At 31.9% G+C, this 16936-nt stretch overlaps 1 protein-coding gene across 1 annotated transcript in view; it reads right to left on the bottom strand.

Annotated features, from left to right (window-relative positions):
- The window catches only part of LOC110029985 (transcriptional corepressor LEUNIG-like), a 24893-nt gene extending 13274 nt beyond the window's left edge, over positions 1–11619 (bottom strand). Inside the window, exons 1-9 of the mRNA XM_020732506.1 lie at positions 11241–11619; positions 10505–10602; positions 10282–10391; positions 8382–8747; positions 8174–8262; positions 7418–7505; positions 7273–7348; positions 6344–6393; positions 5641–5952 (exon numbers count right to left, since the gene is read on the bottom strand). Coding sequence (XP_020588165.1) covers positions 5641–5952; positions 6344–6393; positions 7273–7348; positions 7418–7505; positions 8174–8262; positions 8382–8747; positions 10282–10391; positions 10505–10602; positions 11241–11272 — 1221 coding nt within the window. The 5' untranslated portion in view covers positions 11273–11619. The remainder of the gene's footprint in view (positions 1–5640; positions 5953–6343; positions 6394–7272; positions 7349–7417; positions 7506–8173; positions 8263–8381; positions 8748–10281; positions 10392–10504; positions 10603–11240) is intronic.
- Positions 11620–16936: the final 5317 nt, after the last annotated feature.

Below are 16936 nucleotides of genomic sequence, written 5' to 3'. Positions count from 1 at the left end.
ATATATATAAACTAGCCAAATTAATGAAAAAATAAAGATTTAATTCAAGGTACTAAAGAAAAAAAATCAAAAAGTGTTTTTCTTAGAAAAAAACAAATGATATTTATAATAGAATAGATACTACGAGTGGTGAAAAATATAAGTATAAACTAGTCAAAATAAGAGAAAATAAAAGTGAAGATTTAACTCAAGTAAAGTGTACTAAAGAAAAAAATCAAAAAGTGTTTTTCTTAGAAAAAAATCAAAAAGTGTTTTTCTTAGAAAAAAACATTCAACATAGGTGAGTGAGTTATTTTGATAAAGTTTTTAATGAAGTTTCTGAAAATACGATCGACCTTAGTGATCTTAATATCGTTAAAAATAATAAAAAATTTCATTTTTATCGTCGCATTAGTAAAAAATAAGTTGAGAAGGCTTTCAAGAAAACCAAGGGTTGAAAGTCTGTAGGACCTGATGATATCTCAATTAAAGTATGGATATATTTAGGAGACTTGGGAGTTTCCTGACTTACGAAACTCTTTAATATTATTTTAAAAATTAAAAAGATGCCTGTGGAGTGGAGGAAGAGTATTTTGCTCCCATTTTTAAGAAAAATAAAGGGGATGCAGAAGAGTGCAAATTATAGAGGAATTAAATTGATGTTTAAGTTGATGTGTCGTACATTAAAATTAGGGGAGAGGGCAATTGAACATAGGTTAAGACGTATTACAAAGATTTCTCATAATCAATTTGGATTTATGTCGGCAGGTCTACTATGGAAGCTATACATTTATTGAGAAGTTTGATGAATAAGTTCAGAGATAATAAGGAGAATCTACATTCGATTTTTATTGACTTAGAAAAAGCTTACGATAAGGTTCCAAGAGATATCCTTTGGAGAGTTCTTGAGAAAAAAAGTGTTGATATGACTTTTATTTAAGTCATTAAAGATATGTATACTGGAGTTGTTACTTGTGTTCGAACTGAAGAAGGATTGACAAAATATTTTCCTATTTCTGTTGGATTACATCAATGATCGACTTTAAGCCCACATCTTTTTGCTTTAATTATGGATGGTCTTACTGAACACTTAAATAGGAGGATGTACCTTAGTGTGTGTTTTTTGCTAATGATATCCTTCTCTTAGATAAGACGAGAAAAAGCCCACGCTTAAATAGGAGGATGTACCTTAGTGTATGTTTTTTGCTAATGATATCCTTCTCTTAGATAAGACGAGAAAAAGCCCACGAAAATCCACGAAAAACTTGAATTATGCAGGTTTACATTAGAGTCTAAAAACCTTCATTTGAGTAGAACTAAAACTGAATACATGGAATGTAATTTTAGTAGTAGCAGCTCAAGTAAAGCCTTCATTTGAGTAGAACTAAAACTGAATACATGGAATGTAATTTTAGTAGTAGTAGCTCAAGTGACAAAAGTGTAACTTTGGGTGATCAAATTATTAAAAGATGTGAACCATTTAGATATCTCAGATCTGTGGGATGTTAATAGTAGAATTCAAGTTGGTTGGTTGAAGTGGAGGAATGTTTCGACCCTTTTGTGTGGTAGAAAAATACTGCTTAGACTGAAAGTAAAATTTTATAAAACAGTGGTGAGACCTGCAATGTTCTATGGCGTTGAATGCTGGCCTTTAAAATAGAAGAATAATACTAAGTTAAGTGTTGTCGGAATGAGAATGATTAGGTGATGAGTGACTTTACACTTAGAGACAAAATGCGAAATGATTATATCCGTGATAGGGTTGGTGTAGCTCCCACGACAAACAAAATTAGAGAAAGTTGTATTAGATGGTTTGGTCACATTAAGCATCGACCATCTGATGATTTGATTAGGAAAGTAGATGTTTTAGATTCAACTTATGTTAAGAAAGGCAAAGGTAGACACAGGAAGACTTGGGCTTACTGTATAAAAAATGATCTTAATTTATCAGAACTAAATGAAAACATGACACTAAATATGACGCATGACACTAAATATGACGCGACGCAATGGAGAAAAAGGATTCATGTAGTCGACCCCACGTAGTGGGATTAAGGCTTTGTTGTGGTTGTTGTTGTGGTCATTTTTTTGACCCAATCCGAAATTCTATAAAAAATTTCACCATACCAAAATCATTCCTACTACAATATCTAGCATTAATCCTAACTTTTCAAAATCTAAATTCCCTACCTTCACTAATATTTCACCCCAACACCTATATCAAATCCCAAGCCCCCGACCAACTATGAGATGTGAACATACACACGTCAGAAGCTTGATCAAGAGGAAAGCACGTTGTGTCTCCTAGGAGAAACCCTCAATGAGATGCTAAAAAAATTGCCATTGAAAACATGCAGCGTAAAATCAACAAATTGCAATTGAGGCTCATTGATTTTAGAAGATGGCATGGAGAAGGCACCAACAACAATAACATTGAACACACAGGTGAATGATGTGAAAATCCTTTCCACTAAGAAGCTTTTAAGTGATGAAGAAATGATGTCGTGTCGATTGAACATTGAGTATAGAAAGAGAAAAAGTGATTTCAGAGTCAAGGTGGACCTACCAGATTCTGAAGTTCGCATGGCCACAGACAAGTTTATTGCATAGCTCCAGAGAGCGAAACAAGTTTTTGAGTACAAGAACATCCCAACTAACTGAAGGGTAAAACTAGTTGTTATCAAATTAAAGAAGAGTGCATCTATGTGGTAGCAAAACTTGAAGTGTATATGCTAGCGTAAAGTGAAAAGCAAAATTATTGTTTGGTTCAAGATGATAAAGAAAATACAACGCAATTACTTTACCTCACATTGTCACCAATGACATGTTTATAAAACACCATAACCTACGCTAATGAGACACTTCTGTAGAGTACACATTTGAATTTCATGAACTCGTGTTGAAATGTGAGTTGATTGAACAAGAGGAGCTCATTCTGATAAGATATATTGGAGGATTGAGATCACTTATAAGGAATGAGGTAATGTTGCAATGAAATTAGTCCCCACTCGATGTACAAACTCTAGCTTTGAAGGTGAAGAAACATCACTAAGTAAACGACGCACCTCGCAGATAGTGTTCAGCTCTAAGATCAGTTGAGAAGAGTACACTTAGCGGATCATCCGAATCCAACCCCATCAAGAGTGGAGAAAAGGTGGAGCTTACCAGCGCCAACACTCCCATATCCATCCTAACCTAAAAGTGCTTCAAGTGCCATGATTTTAACCATATTGAGTCAGATTGCCCAAACAGACGAATAATATTGTTCACTGAGCAAGGAACAATTCAAGAAATGAGTAGTGACGGGAAAAAATGAAGATATCAGAGAGGAGTCTCAACTTCCAACTAACTAGAAAGAGATGCTAGTAATTCAAGTTTAGCCTATTAAAAAGACTCCGGCAAAACTAACATCGATTGTCTAAGAAAAAAACGTATCCCAGGAGCCAATTTTAAAAAAGACGCGACATAGTATCTCCCGTGTAGTTGCACTGAGAGTGGTTCACCATGACATGGATGTCATTCCAAAGTCAATTTCTACAGACATTTATTTATTTATCGGACCAAACCAAGTATAAGTGGGAGAAGTAGATTACAGATCTAATGGCTCAAAGCTTATTTCGTGGGAATACTCAGCTTTAATTGTTCCAAAGAAAGATAGCTAATTTTATCAGGATGTGTTTAAGAATGGCGTATGTGTTTTAGATCTGCCTGAGATAGACATGAGAATATATGTTCTAATGGGATTGTCTCATACACATCACAGTGATGGATTTATAATGGTGGTGATAAGTCTTTTCGTGAAGCTTCCAGTGAAAAAGACGAAGCTCATCCTACTAGAATAGAATGATGTGTAACACGATGGGAACACAGGATAGAGGGTGGATGAGAGCGAAGGAAGCGGTCGCGGGATTGTGTGATCTCACGATCCCACCTACGCGGGAACCTCGGGATTTAGCGAATTCACGTGATCCTGCAAATGTGAAGAAATGGATTTCATCCTATTCAACACCAAAACCAAAATTCTCTTCCCTATAGTTGTTGTCAATCTTGTGAAGCCAAAATTCCTTATATTTCTGAACTAGAGTTGAGTTTTTTACCTAAGGAACTATTTATATGTTGTCAATTTCCAGTTTAAGAGACTTTTGATTCGGTCTTTGTGTTTTTGAGATTATATCTTTGATTTGTACCCTAATAGAGTTTTGTGCCTTTTCTTTTACAAGTGGTGTATGTAGCTTGTGCATGAACAGGTGATGAACTTCTTTGACATCCTTATCTTGTCGTTTTAATGCTATCTTCGTTGTTTTCAATAGGGACAGCCCTCGAGCGATATTTATTACCATCTAAATTCCATTCAATTCCCATATTTCATTCCTTCGTTATTCCTCAACTACTTCCCCGACTAAACTCTTTGTCCTTTCACGCCTTTTAGAAACACTAGAAGTGGGACTTTTTGCATGAGGAACTATTTATATATTGTTAATTTCTAGTTTAAAAGAATTTTGATTCAATTTGTGTTTTGAGATTATATCTCTGATTTGTACCCTAATGGAGTGTTGATTCCTTTTTATTTTTTGCAAACAATATCTGTAACTTGTGCAGAAATGGGTGCTGAACTTCCTTGACATCCTTACCTCATCGCTTGGAAACTTTGTTGTTTTCAGCCGGGACAGCTGCCGAGCGATACTTATCACCGTCCAAATTCCATCGAATTCCCATATTTCATTCCCTCGCTATTCCTCAACCACTTCCCCAGCTGAACCCTTGTCCTTTTACACATTTTTAGAAAAACTAGAATGATATCACATAGATAAATAATAAAATGTATGCACCTATCACCCATTGAAACCATTCAGCTCTCGTAAAAGAGTTAGTGAATTACTAGAGCAAAAGAATAGTAAGAAAATTAGACTAAGATCATCTATTTCTCAGCCAGATTGTCAAAGTAAAAGAATAGAAAGCAATTCCATCCTAGGTCTCAGAATTAAGAAACTACTACGATCAACGATCCCTCAGCCTGATTGTCAAAGTAAAAGATTAGAAATCAATTCCATCCTTGGTCTCAAAATTAAGAAACTTGCACACAGATATCAACCCCTTACAAAAAACATAATATAGAGAAGAAACCTAAGCATTTGTAAGAAAACGGTTCTAGTAAAGAATAATTGGGAAATTTAAATATGAAGCGCACAATTCATAAGTATTTACATCTCTCACACCTAAACTTTCATATTTACAAGCACAGCACTAGATTTAAGAAACATGGACACATATATCAACTCCTTACAAAAAACATAATATAGAGAAGAAACCTAAGCAGTTGTAAGAAAAAGGTTCTAGTAAAGAATAATTGGGAAATTTAAATACCAAGCACACAATTCATAAGTATTTACATCTCTCACACCTAAACTTTCATATTTACATGCACAGCACTAGTGCTTTGCATTAAACACGTGCAACAAAGGGTGTATTTCACAATTAAAAAGTGGCACTAATGCTAATTTTGGTGTAACATAAAATATTTGAGTACTACGTGTGTAAATCTGAAAATTTAAGTGTGAGATATGTAAATAAATAAGAATAGTGTAAATGCCCCCAAAATAAATTTTGTTTCTCATGAAAGCTGATAATTAATTTAATCAGAAAATGCCTGATATAACACACCTTAATCAACATGTCTGTATCTGCACGCGGTAAAACAGGACCTCCTGTAAGTATTGGAGATCCCACATTTGGAATTGCATCACTAATAGAGCTCTCCAGACTATCCTTTCCAAGCCCCATGTTCCTGTTACTAATCATCATCCTTAGCCTTCTGCTATCAATGTCGGCAGCCGATGTCGATGTAAGATTTGGCTGTGCTTGAAGCAAGAGCTGCTGTTGCTGGGGACTAAGAAAGTGGAGCTGATGAAATGTTTGGGGAGATTGCATAAATGACTTCTGCTGAAATATTCCTGGTCGAAGTTGATCAAAACCCTGAACATGCAATAAATACAGGGTATGAGGAGTTTAACAGAAACAAGGTTATGGCGAGCAGGTGAATCCTTCATTAATTATACATTTGAACTGAAGTAAATATGCATCAATCTGAAAGATACGAGACAAATTAAACAAGTTTTGGAATTGGTAAATCTAATAAATAGTTTCTTTACCGCAATGCAAATGGATGTAAATTATATGGCAGCATAAGAATTTACAAATATGTTTTCTTATAGATGTAACTAATTTCTAATGTAAAATCTACTAAAATACTTAAGTTTCCAAAATATTAGGTTATAATGTACATGTAAGATTATGGTCCTTTATTATTGATGACACTTGCATGGTTAACCAGATGCAAAAAAAATTTATCCAATGAAGAACTTACAGTCAGAGGCCATCCTTTCAGAGTTAAATTATTCCCACCCTGATTTGATCCTGCAGAGTAAACAATTACCATCATAATTGCTTGTCCATAAGACTATAAAGGCAGCATTCCTGTTTTTAAGAGTATAATATAGAACCCCAAATTTAGTAACCAGCATTCACAAAGACGATATAAAAAAATAATACTATAAAATTTCCAACATAAACAATAATGACTAAAACCACAGCTATTAAAATATAAAAATAACAGGATTTCATCTAGAGTGAATTCAGAGTATAATTCAGCAAAGAAAGATTAACTAATTAATTAATCAGATCCACATCACTGAAATCAACTCCAGACAGTTTGAAACCAATGCAAGAATTTAAAAAGTAAAATAAAATAAAAGAGATTCTATAGTACCTTAAACCATATAATGGCCAATGTAAGAAAATGGCCAATATCTGGTGAAGTTGCAAGAATTCAATACTATTACTATGGCTGGGAGTTTGAATTGGAAGAGAAATGAACATAATTAGAGTAAAAACTTTCGTTTGATTGCGAGTTATAAATGAGAATAAAATAAATAAATTAATGGAAAATTCTCCCTGTATGAACGATCTGTTTTTTCTCCTCCAAAACTAACAAAAAGTATAGAGAACTTAGCTCAAATCAATTTTTATAATGCCCAAGTATAATGTATTTTAGTAAATGAATCCTTTCCTATCATTATTTCTATGAAAAGTATACATATTTCAAATTTCTTATCATATTTCATTTCCTTTCTTTTCTTAGAATTAAATGAATAATATTATTTTCTTTCATAAAACTCCAAATCATAAAGAAAAGAAAATATATCCTTTCTTTTTTCTTTTATTTTCTTTTCACGTCAGTAGGGTGCAAGCCTAAAAATCAACAGAATTCAGAGACAGAAGATGCAGAAGATTTACCGGGCACTCCATTTAATGATCCGTCAGGAACAGCAACTCTGGGAGTCAATACTGGATTCATCTCAGACTTGATATCCTGATGCAAATTTTAATGAAATCTGTATTTCAAATAGAAAATCATCATAATTATTCTAAAATATGTCACCTGCATTCCTCCAGGTTGTTGTTGGTTCCTAGCCTGCACCTGCTGTAAGGCCCCAGAGATAGCACTAGCAGAACCCTGCAGAATTTGCCTACCCAAACAAAAAACCATAAATTGCTGTGCAAATTAATAGCATATCTCCAATAGATACCCAAAAAAAAATAAAATACAGCTGATGCATAAAATGTGCATGAACTGATAATATATGCTTGCAGAAAGAAATCTTAGCATAAAAGTGTTCTTTGGAAAGCACATAATCTAACATTCAGTATTGGGGCTTGTGAAAGAGAGCTCAATCAAGTATCTCGAGAAAACCCTTCAACTTCCAACTATTACATCATGGAAGAACAAAGTCGCTTCCATACAAAAATTAACAGCAATAGCTAATTGCATTAATCTTAAGAAATAGAATTTACATCATCACTGGCCTTAAACCAACTATACATCCTTTTCCACCATCCCTTTCTGCTAAATCTATTCCTAATAAGATCTTGAACATGTTAAATCTACTTTTGTAAACATTTGGGCACAACTTCTAGAAATGATCATATTGGTCATCCAAAATTAACATTTTTAGCAAGCTGTCCTCCTGTACTTTAATAAACAAGTGAGTGATTTTTCATTGCAAGCAAAACGAGCAAAAAACCTCAGAGAAAAAAAAGCCAAATGAATTCAGCTCAAAGCATGCACGCCTCAAAATGAAAAACGATTATAGATCAAAATACAGCCTAAGTTCTTGAATGTAGAAAAAGAAGATACCCTGAAGCTTGCCCTGAATTAACAGTTGACTTGAGCATTGAAGCTTGGCTAGCATCCAAAAGCTGGCCAACATTCTCTCCAAATCTCTGCTGAAATATTTGTTCAAAGAATGAACAAAATGAATATCATCACAAATAGCAAAAGGACTATAATAAGAGGAAGATATATAATTTTAGAACCTACAAATGATATCAATTTAACAGTATACCTTCACTGATCCATCATCAAGGGAATCCCTATGCAAAGGTATTTTCAATCGCTCTTCATACAGCTTTGTAGCTAATGCATTTGCAGTGGGAGTATTTTGCCGCATTAAAGGATCACAACCAACAATGCCATTTGCGGAACCATTTAGAAGATGGGCTCCCTCTCTTCTTTGTTGTTGTTGTTGCTGCTGTTGTTGTTGTTGCTGTTGTTGTTGTTGCTGTTGTTGCTGTTGTTGTTGTTGAGCATGTCTCTGCAACAAGAGTTGTTGCATTTGAACTTGTTGTTGTTGCTGTTGTTGTTGTGTTGGTAGAGACTGTTGTGGTAGTTGTTGTTGTTGTTGTTGCTCCCGAGCTTTCATTAACTGAGTCTAAAATAGTGCATGGTCAATCATTCCTCAATAATATAAAGGGCAATTTACACATTTGGAACACAATTCTTATGTATTTACATCTAATACCTAAACTTTTATATTTACAACAAGAGCACTTTGATGTTTTAAACATATGCATGAAAATGTGTATTTCACTTTTAAGAAGTCGTAATAGTGCTAATTTTGACGTGATATTAAAAATTTGAAAACTGTCTAAATATGATAGTTTGGGTGGGAGATATGTAAATACATAAGAATTATGTGCTATTTATGTTAATGCCCCAAATATAAAATGGAAGAGAAAAAAGTGAATAGCACAACTAATTTAATCAAATATTCAAGGGCAAGCTAGAACATACCCATTCTATATTATATAGCATGGAAAAGATGATTGTATGTAATGATGGTGTAATTTATTAATGAAGGCAATGATCATTGGCTCATTTAGGTTTTTTTTATTATCATTGAAGTAAACTATTATTTGCCTTATTTAATTAAAACTCCACAATATATGTTGTGGATGCCATATAAATACCATCACTAGTAGAAGGTCATCAAGGAAAAAAGAAAAAATCATCAATCCAGTTATATATATAAAGCTCCTCCATCATTTGGAGCTTAATATGTTAGCTAACTGAGAAAATCAATAAAACAATTTTTGACAGAACCATCCGACAACAAATCTCATCAAATCCCATGTTAACATGGTTCAAAAACCAAACCGTATGATGCTCATGAATCTATTGAATTTAAAATTTTGGCTCAAATTTACTGTAGGCTTAAAAGAGAACTTCACACATATGGATAAATAGGCTAAATGAAAATAATATATGCTATCTTCATAAAAAAAAAGCATATAAGTATTAAAAAACCAATTAAAAAAACCGCATAAATGTTTTCAAGGCTTCCAGATTTATGGGTGTTAGCATCAAACTAAAAATTGTACACTTAAATATTGAACTAAAGAAGTTTAAAATGAGATTAATATGTATTATTTGGTTAAAAAATATGTATCGGAAACAAACTTCCAACTTCATTAGAACAAAATTCTTTGAAATTTTATTGAAAAAATATACTAACAAAAGCTGCAAAGCTCTTTTGTTTTTATGGTTTGTAATAAAAATCCCAACTTTTGAATGTACAGTTGAACAAAGCAAAAAACATCCTTTAATTAGCCATTACTTGGTTAATCAAATATGGACAAGAAGTACCCATTCATGCATCTTCAATGAAAAAAAAGTTTTCTTCAGACCGGCCAACTCCATGGGTTTTCACTACGAATATGGCCATTTGCTCCAGCAAAAGAGCCACAAAGAAAATGGCATGCAACTCATGAACTCCAGTCTGAGCGCACCCACTAATTAAGAAGGGAATAAGCTCAGATACTCACAAAATAGAGCATGAACACTATTGCCCTGCCCAGAAGTAAATTCATGGTTTTCTCAAGTAAATGAGAAAAAATAGTCATTAACAAGGTGCTCTCATAAAAATGCAAGCAGATAAAAGAACATAAATAAATGAAAATACATACTTCAATATATGATGCAGCAACATCAGAATGCTTCTCATTCGTCCTCGCAATGAAAATATCCCAAAATACCGACCACCATTCAAAAAGAAAGCCACCAGGGGCATCAATTGCTGAAACTCACCCCATTCCACATTTAGAAAGTTGCCAAAAGAGTATTTGCAAGCCATTAAAAGTTAAATTAAGCGAAAGGAATAAATATGAGATTACATCCTCTCCCACTTACCAACAGGATCCGAAGAGACCTTCCCTTCAGCTTGAAAAGCTTTTGCGGAGGCTTGCAAGTTCCTCTTCACCAAATAATCATAAATATACACGTCCAACCTATTCGAGAAGTTAATTTAAAAATAACTTGGAAAAGGAAAATGCTCGGTTTAGATCCAGAGTGCTTTACAAAGAAAAAGAAAAATCCGCCAAAAAAATAGCACAGAAGTGTAGCCCTAAGAACAGGTGGAAAATGTTATCAGAGGAACAGATGAAATGACCAACTCAAACTCATACCCTCAATTCCAGCACAAATCATGGCTGAAGAACATAACGGGATGCCCTAAGAACAATAAACAGAGCTCCTAAATCAAGTGAATTCACAATCCAAAGGGCAAACAAAAACAGCAATGTCAACTCAAATAGAACGTTGATTCACAAGCTGCCTTAACTATCACCCAAGGAAATTTAAGGCAAAACATTCAATAGACCGTTTTTTTTTCTTTCTTCAGTTCAAAAACAGCAATGTCAACTCAAATAAATAAAAAGCCTCAACTCAAAATCTTCCCCAAATCCGTTCTAATCCCTAGCACAGCTGAAATCCCTAAAAACCCTAACCGCAAAAAAATGAAACACTCCAAACAAATCAAGCCCCCGACCAAACAACATAAAAGAATACAAAAACGCTACAAACACCCAATATCAAGCAACCAAAAAGCCAACTTTCAAATAAAAATAAATAATTGGCGAGAGCTCACATTTTATCAGCTTCCCAATTGGTCTGCGACATGATTCCTCCCAAGGCAACAGAAAAAACCAAATTTTCTTTATCCCACTTCTTCCTCCTTCCGCTTCTTCAGCCGGCCAAAAACAACACACTGCCAAATCCCTAACTTACCCACTCAAATCAAATTATGCGAACAGCATCAACATCCTCCTCCCGCCACCATATAGCCCCTCGCAAATCGCCTAATAACCATCGTCGGAAACCCGAAACAATCTCCGAAGTCCAAACTCCTTTAAATAACGCAAAGGAGCAGAGACGGAGATGGAGACAAGAAGAGGGAGAGAGGAAGAGAGCGAGAGAAAGGGAGATTAAAAGGGAATGAGACGAAAACGAAATAGAAAGGAAGCAAAAAAATCTATTCGGTCTGCGAGAGGACAACCTGATCTATGCTGCCCGTAAATATAGCCCCGCGCAGCTATTATTCTCCTCACTTGTCCACCCAAAATTGTAATCGATTGGCTTGTGGGTAAGGATGTTGCCACGACGACAGTCATTTTTTTGGTCACGTCTTATGGTGTCCGACATGTCCAGTTGATTTAGCTTTCATTTTTTTTTAAATTAATTTGAAGATATCTTTTGAAAAAAAAAAATTGAAGAAATAATTAGTTTTTTTTTTTCAGATAAGATATGAGCACCAAAATAAAATTTATATATGTAACATAAAATTTCTAATATTCACATTTCTAATACACAAAAAATCATTATTTAATTACATAACATCAAAAAAACCAGTTATTATTTCAAAACATGCAAATAATTTATTTCTTATGGAAGAGATAAATAATATTAACTTAAATTATTATAAAATAATAAATAAATAAGTACTTATGAGATAAATAGTAAGATATCATTTAATTTAAAATACAAAATAATGTTTTTAGCACTTTTTAAAATTTTAGAGAAATTTTCTTAGATTTTAATGTATTTTGAGTATATTTTATATTAAATATTTTTTAAGCTAGTCACGAGCTAACTAGTTCAGTCGGGACTAACTTGAGATTGGTTTATTAGTTTATCGAGCTCAACCCACGAATCACTTTTCAAGCCGAAACAAAAGTTTAAGAGTCGACTTGACTCAATTACACCCACACATCATATCACCTGTTCTCGTAATTTTTGTGTAATACTTACAACGATCGCCAAATAGGTCACTAGGATCTTGCCAAAGGTTGATATGGAAGGTTAAATTATAGGTATCAGAAATCAAAACATGTAAATAAAGGAAAATATCTAAGTTTTGCATAATAAATACTTAGCTCAACATAGAACATTAACAGACTTCAAACCCACCCTCTAACATTCCTAAACTCAATCTTAAATCCTACAAATTTTGAAAAAAAAAAACCAAAATTTTATTGATATGTGGTGAAAAAAACCAAAATTTTATTGATATGTGGTGAAGATAAAGTTTTCTTAGGAAGTAATGATATTTTCAATTTCTCGTAGAAGAAGATGATAATGATGATGATGACGACGATTAATACTATAATTGGAGCAACCATCTTCCTGTTGGAATGAGGAATGTAAATGAACTAATCCACTTGATGTACAACTCAAGCTCGGCTTGATTAATATTGGAGATCATGTTTGTTCAAATTAGTGCTTGTTTTTCCAACATGTAACGTGTTAAATACTCTATAGTTATATGATATATTATTTAAATAAAATTTAACTAACTATATTTTTCTTAATTAATATTATCTTATAATTTAAAATCATAATGTATATAAATTTAATGAAAATTTTTCTTATATTTTATTTCAATGAATAAATTTGTTAGAAATTATTTATCTTATTTAAATGCAAGAAAGCTTGCTTATCTTATATATTATTTTATTTATTTGGAATAAATTAATTTGATATTAATTTAAAATTTATTCAACTACTTATTTAGAGTTTTCAAATCATTTGCTAATAATTTGTATAAAAAAATAAAGTATTTATTTAAAATTTTTACTTGTTACTACTTCCATATGAAATATCAAGGACAAATCAATTTTTTAAATCTTTATAGAAAAAATTAAATGTTAAATTATTTTTTAGATGTTAATTAATATAAATAAGTCAAATATAGGTCAAGTATGATCATTAAAAAGTTTAAGCAAGCCAAATATGAACCTATATTTGAATGCCACCTCAAGACCGAATGAAACATGAACAACATATGATTTGAATGAGCTAAGTCCAATTCATGACATACTCCACTTGACTAATTTCTTTTACAGACTAATCACAAGTTCTTAAAAAAAAACTTCAAGCTAATCCCATTCATATACTTGCAAATTCACCTTCAAAAGAAATGATCAATGAAAGCTATGGGTGTAAATGAGTTGAATCGAGCTTAAACCACCCTCAGCTTGAGCCCGAACTTGATTATTAATCGAGTTCAAACTCGAGCTTAATTCTACAAGTTCAAGCAGGTATTTTTAACATGAAAGAGAGAAAAAATATATTAATTTAAATTAGTGTTATAATGAAATGAGCATTAAGAGACAATTAATGATAAATAAATTTACATAAAATGTAAAAATATTATTTTTTAAACAATTTAAATAATTTAAAGAGAACGTTTTTGAATTTTATTATATTTTAAATATATTTTTTATTAATTATTTGTTAAATGAGCAGGGTCGCGAGCTAAATATTCAAGCCGGTTCGTTTGAGCTTGCTTGTTAGCCCATCAAGCACAATTCACAAGCCACTTTTCAAGTCATGCTCAAGCTAGCACATGAGTCGACTTGACTCACTCACACTCCCAGTGAAAATTGAAACTCAGGCTCCAGAAAGGATAAAAATTGTGAGGTTACGGGAGAGGAAAGTGAAACTCAAGTACAGCTTCAACAAAAGATAAATGTAGTATTTTTTTAGACATTATAGAGTTTTTGGGTTTTATGTAAATAAATATTGGGTTTTTATTAGATATGTAAATGTAGGAGTCTTAAGTGTTACAAAAATTTGTTATTTTTCTTGTTAGTGCAAAAAAAACATAAATGTGACTCTATGTGCATTGAGGGCCAATGTTAGTCTAAATAGTGTATATTAAATATTTTATCATTATTAGACTTAAGATCTAGGATTTTATTTTTTTCTCGTTAATCCAACCACTTTTGTGAAAAGTGAAAGACAAACAATAAGCCTTAGTATCAAAATATTACAATTACATGAGATTTCTCCAACAACTTTTGAAGGAATAAGATCCTTTCAACAAATAGACAAAAAAGAACTTGCAAGGAATGTTGATGTTTCCAAAACAGTTTAATTATTTAAGAATTTTACGAGGAATTTTTTAATAAAGACATTTGAATCTAAATTCACTGTTATATCCTAAAATTAGATACTTTTCTTAGTCCCTCATAATCAATAAGGATTGATATGAGCCATGTACAGATTCATAACGCGTGCAAAGAGTATAAATAGCATAGAAAGATTATAAATAAAAATTTGGAATGGTTAGGGGGTGAAAGAGATAATAAAAAAAAGCATGATTGCATTGAGGATAAACCTAGCCAAAGAAGAATAATCATATTTGGGATGTAAGTCTAACTAAATGAAGTATAGCTAAATGGTTAAGCCTTGTCAAAAAATTAAATTAGGCATATGCAATGCATGTAGGTGTGCAAATAAAGGTGGACTATCTTAACATGTTTTGTGGCACTTAATATAATTTGGAGCTATAATGACCCAAGGTAGACTATCATAACATGACTTGTAAGTTAATCCAAAGTAATGTAATCCCATATTAATCAATAAACCAATAAAGGCAAGACAACTAGTGTCCTTAGAAAGTGAAATATAAAGCTTACGTCAATTAAGACAATTATAAACTATTAGATTTGAGATCAAATTAATCAACTCAAGAGCCTAAGATAGACTGTGATGACTATATGACCTTAGAGTGGTTTCTATTTCAAATGCTAAGTGCAAATTACATATGGCCAGAGAATATTAAATATTAGAAAGGCGATCAGCCTAAGTTGATAAGAAATTAGCTTATTTTGATGAGGGCGCCAAATACGTATATGCACCGTGTTCAAACAAGAATTTTATCATAAGAAACATTAATCAAATCAAATAAGGTTTGATTTTGAATATTTTATGGGGAAATTTACATTAGTAGCACACAATTCTTATGGATTTACATATCTCACATATAAACTTTCATATTTCCACATGCATAACACTTGACCTATGCATGAAAAAGGTGGATTTGACAATTAAAATGGAAAATTAATGCTATTTTTGATGTGATACGAAAGAATTGGGCGCTCTGCATGTAAAAGTGAAAGTTTTGGTGTGAGAAGCGTAAATCCATAAGAATTTAGTGCTATGTATGTAAATTATCTAATAATTGAAAACATCCAAATAATTTGAAAAGTACTTACATAAGCTTAGTACACTGATTGAAGCGAAATACATGAATTTCATTTTTTTCTTAAGTTACATATTTTTTAAAAATATAAAATAAAATTTTAATTTATAAAAAGTGACATTATGAAGGATGAGTTTGAAAAATTAAATGATTACCATTTTAAAATAAGATGTTTAAGCAGTGTCAATGTTCTCAATAGCATTTGAAGAAATTTTAATATTATATAAATAAAACAAATTATATTTTAATTATTACAATAGAAATTTTTTGAAATTTTGATTTGGGCATGTTGGCTTATGGAATGCTTGCAATAATCAAATGGTAGTTTGGTAATTTTACCAATAAAATGGATTTACTAAAAAAAAAAGTAAAATTCATGCAAAAATTAAATGAAAATCTTAAATAATTATAGAATGTTGACATTAATATAATATAATAATCATCCTCATTTTTTTTTCAAGATTATTTAAGATGTTTTAATAATTTAAAAAATAATAAATTCTGAAATTTTAAATTATTAAAAATATTAAATGACCTCCAAACTTTCTGAGCAAAGAATAGAGAAGTGTATTAAAGTATCAAAAGCATCCCATAATTAGCATGAAATTGCTTGATTAGACATGCATCATTGAAATTAATGATGACAATATTTAGAAGATCCCCATTATTATATATAATGCCCACTATGTTATAAAAAAATTTTAATGTGTTTAACTTGATGTCATGAATGAGGTTTAAATTTAGAAAATTATGAGTTATTTAATAAAGTTAAAAATAACCATTTAATTTTCTAAAAATTGATAAGGGGTTCAACTTGGTTAGTGATTAGTTTTTTTTTTTTTTCAAGATTCAATATATATAAACATATCCCAAGATGAAATTTTAAAGTAACTTGGCTCAATGAAGGCATCACACCAAAAATCAAGAGAAAACTTTAAAATGATCTCTCAAATTAAATCATAGATAACTTCCTTCACTATCAATGGATTGACAAGAGGGTGACCTAGACTACACAGGGTAAGGTTTAGCTCATTTCACTATAGGGAGTCAAAGAGAAAAGAAATTCATTAATAGCGAAGAAAGTTATATAGAATTTATAAATTTGGATCTACATCCGTGGTTTGGGACCTAACAATGGCCCTTAGGGAGTATAAGAGAACAATTTGTGACGCTTAAAATTATGTTTTTAATGATATTTATAATATATTAGATACTAAAGATGGTGAAAAATATATGTATAATCAGTCCAACAAAGAGAAAAAAAAGTAAATATTTAACTCAAGTAAAGGGTATTAAAA

Source organism: Phalaenopsis equestris, unplaced genomic scaffold, assembly GCF_001263595.1.
Source record: "Phalaenopsis equestris unplaced genomic scaffold, ASM126359v1 Scaffold000618, whole genome shotgun sequence".
In the NCBI taxonomy this organism is placed as follows: Eukaryota; Viridiplantae; Streptophyta; class Magnoliopsida; order Asparagales; family Orchidaceae; genus Phalaenopsis; species Phalaenopsis equestris.
Note: the sequence above shows the minus strand (reverse complement) of the source record. Positions and strands in the feature narration are given on the sequence as shown.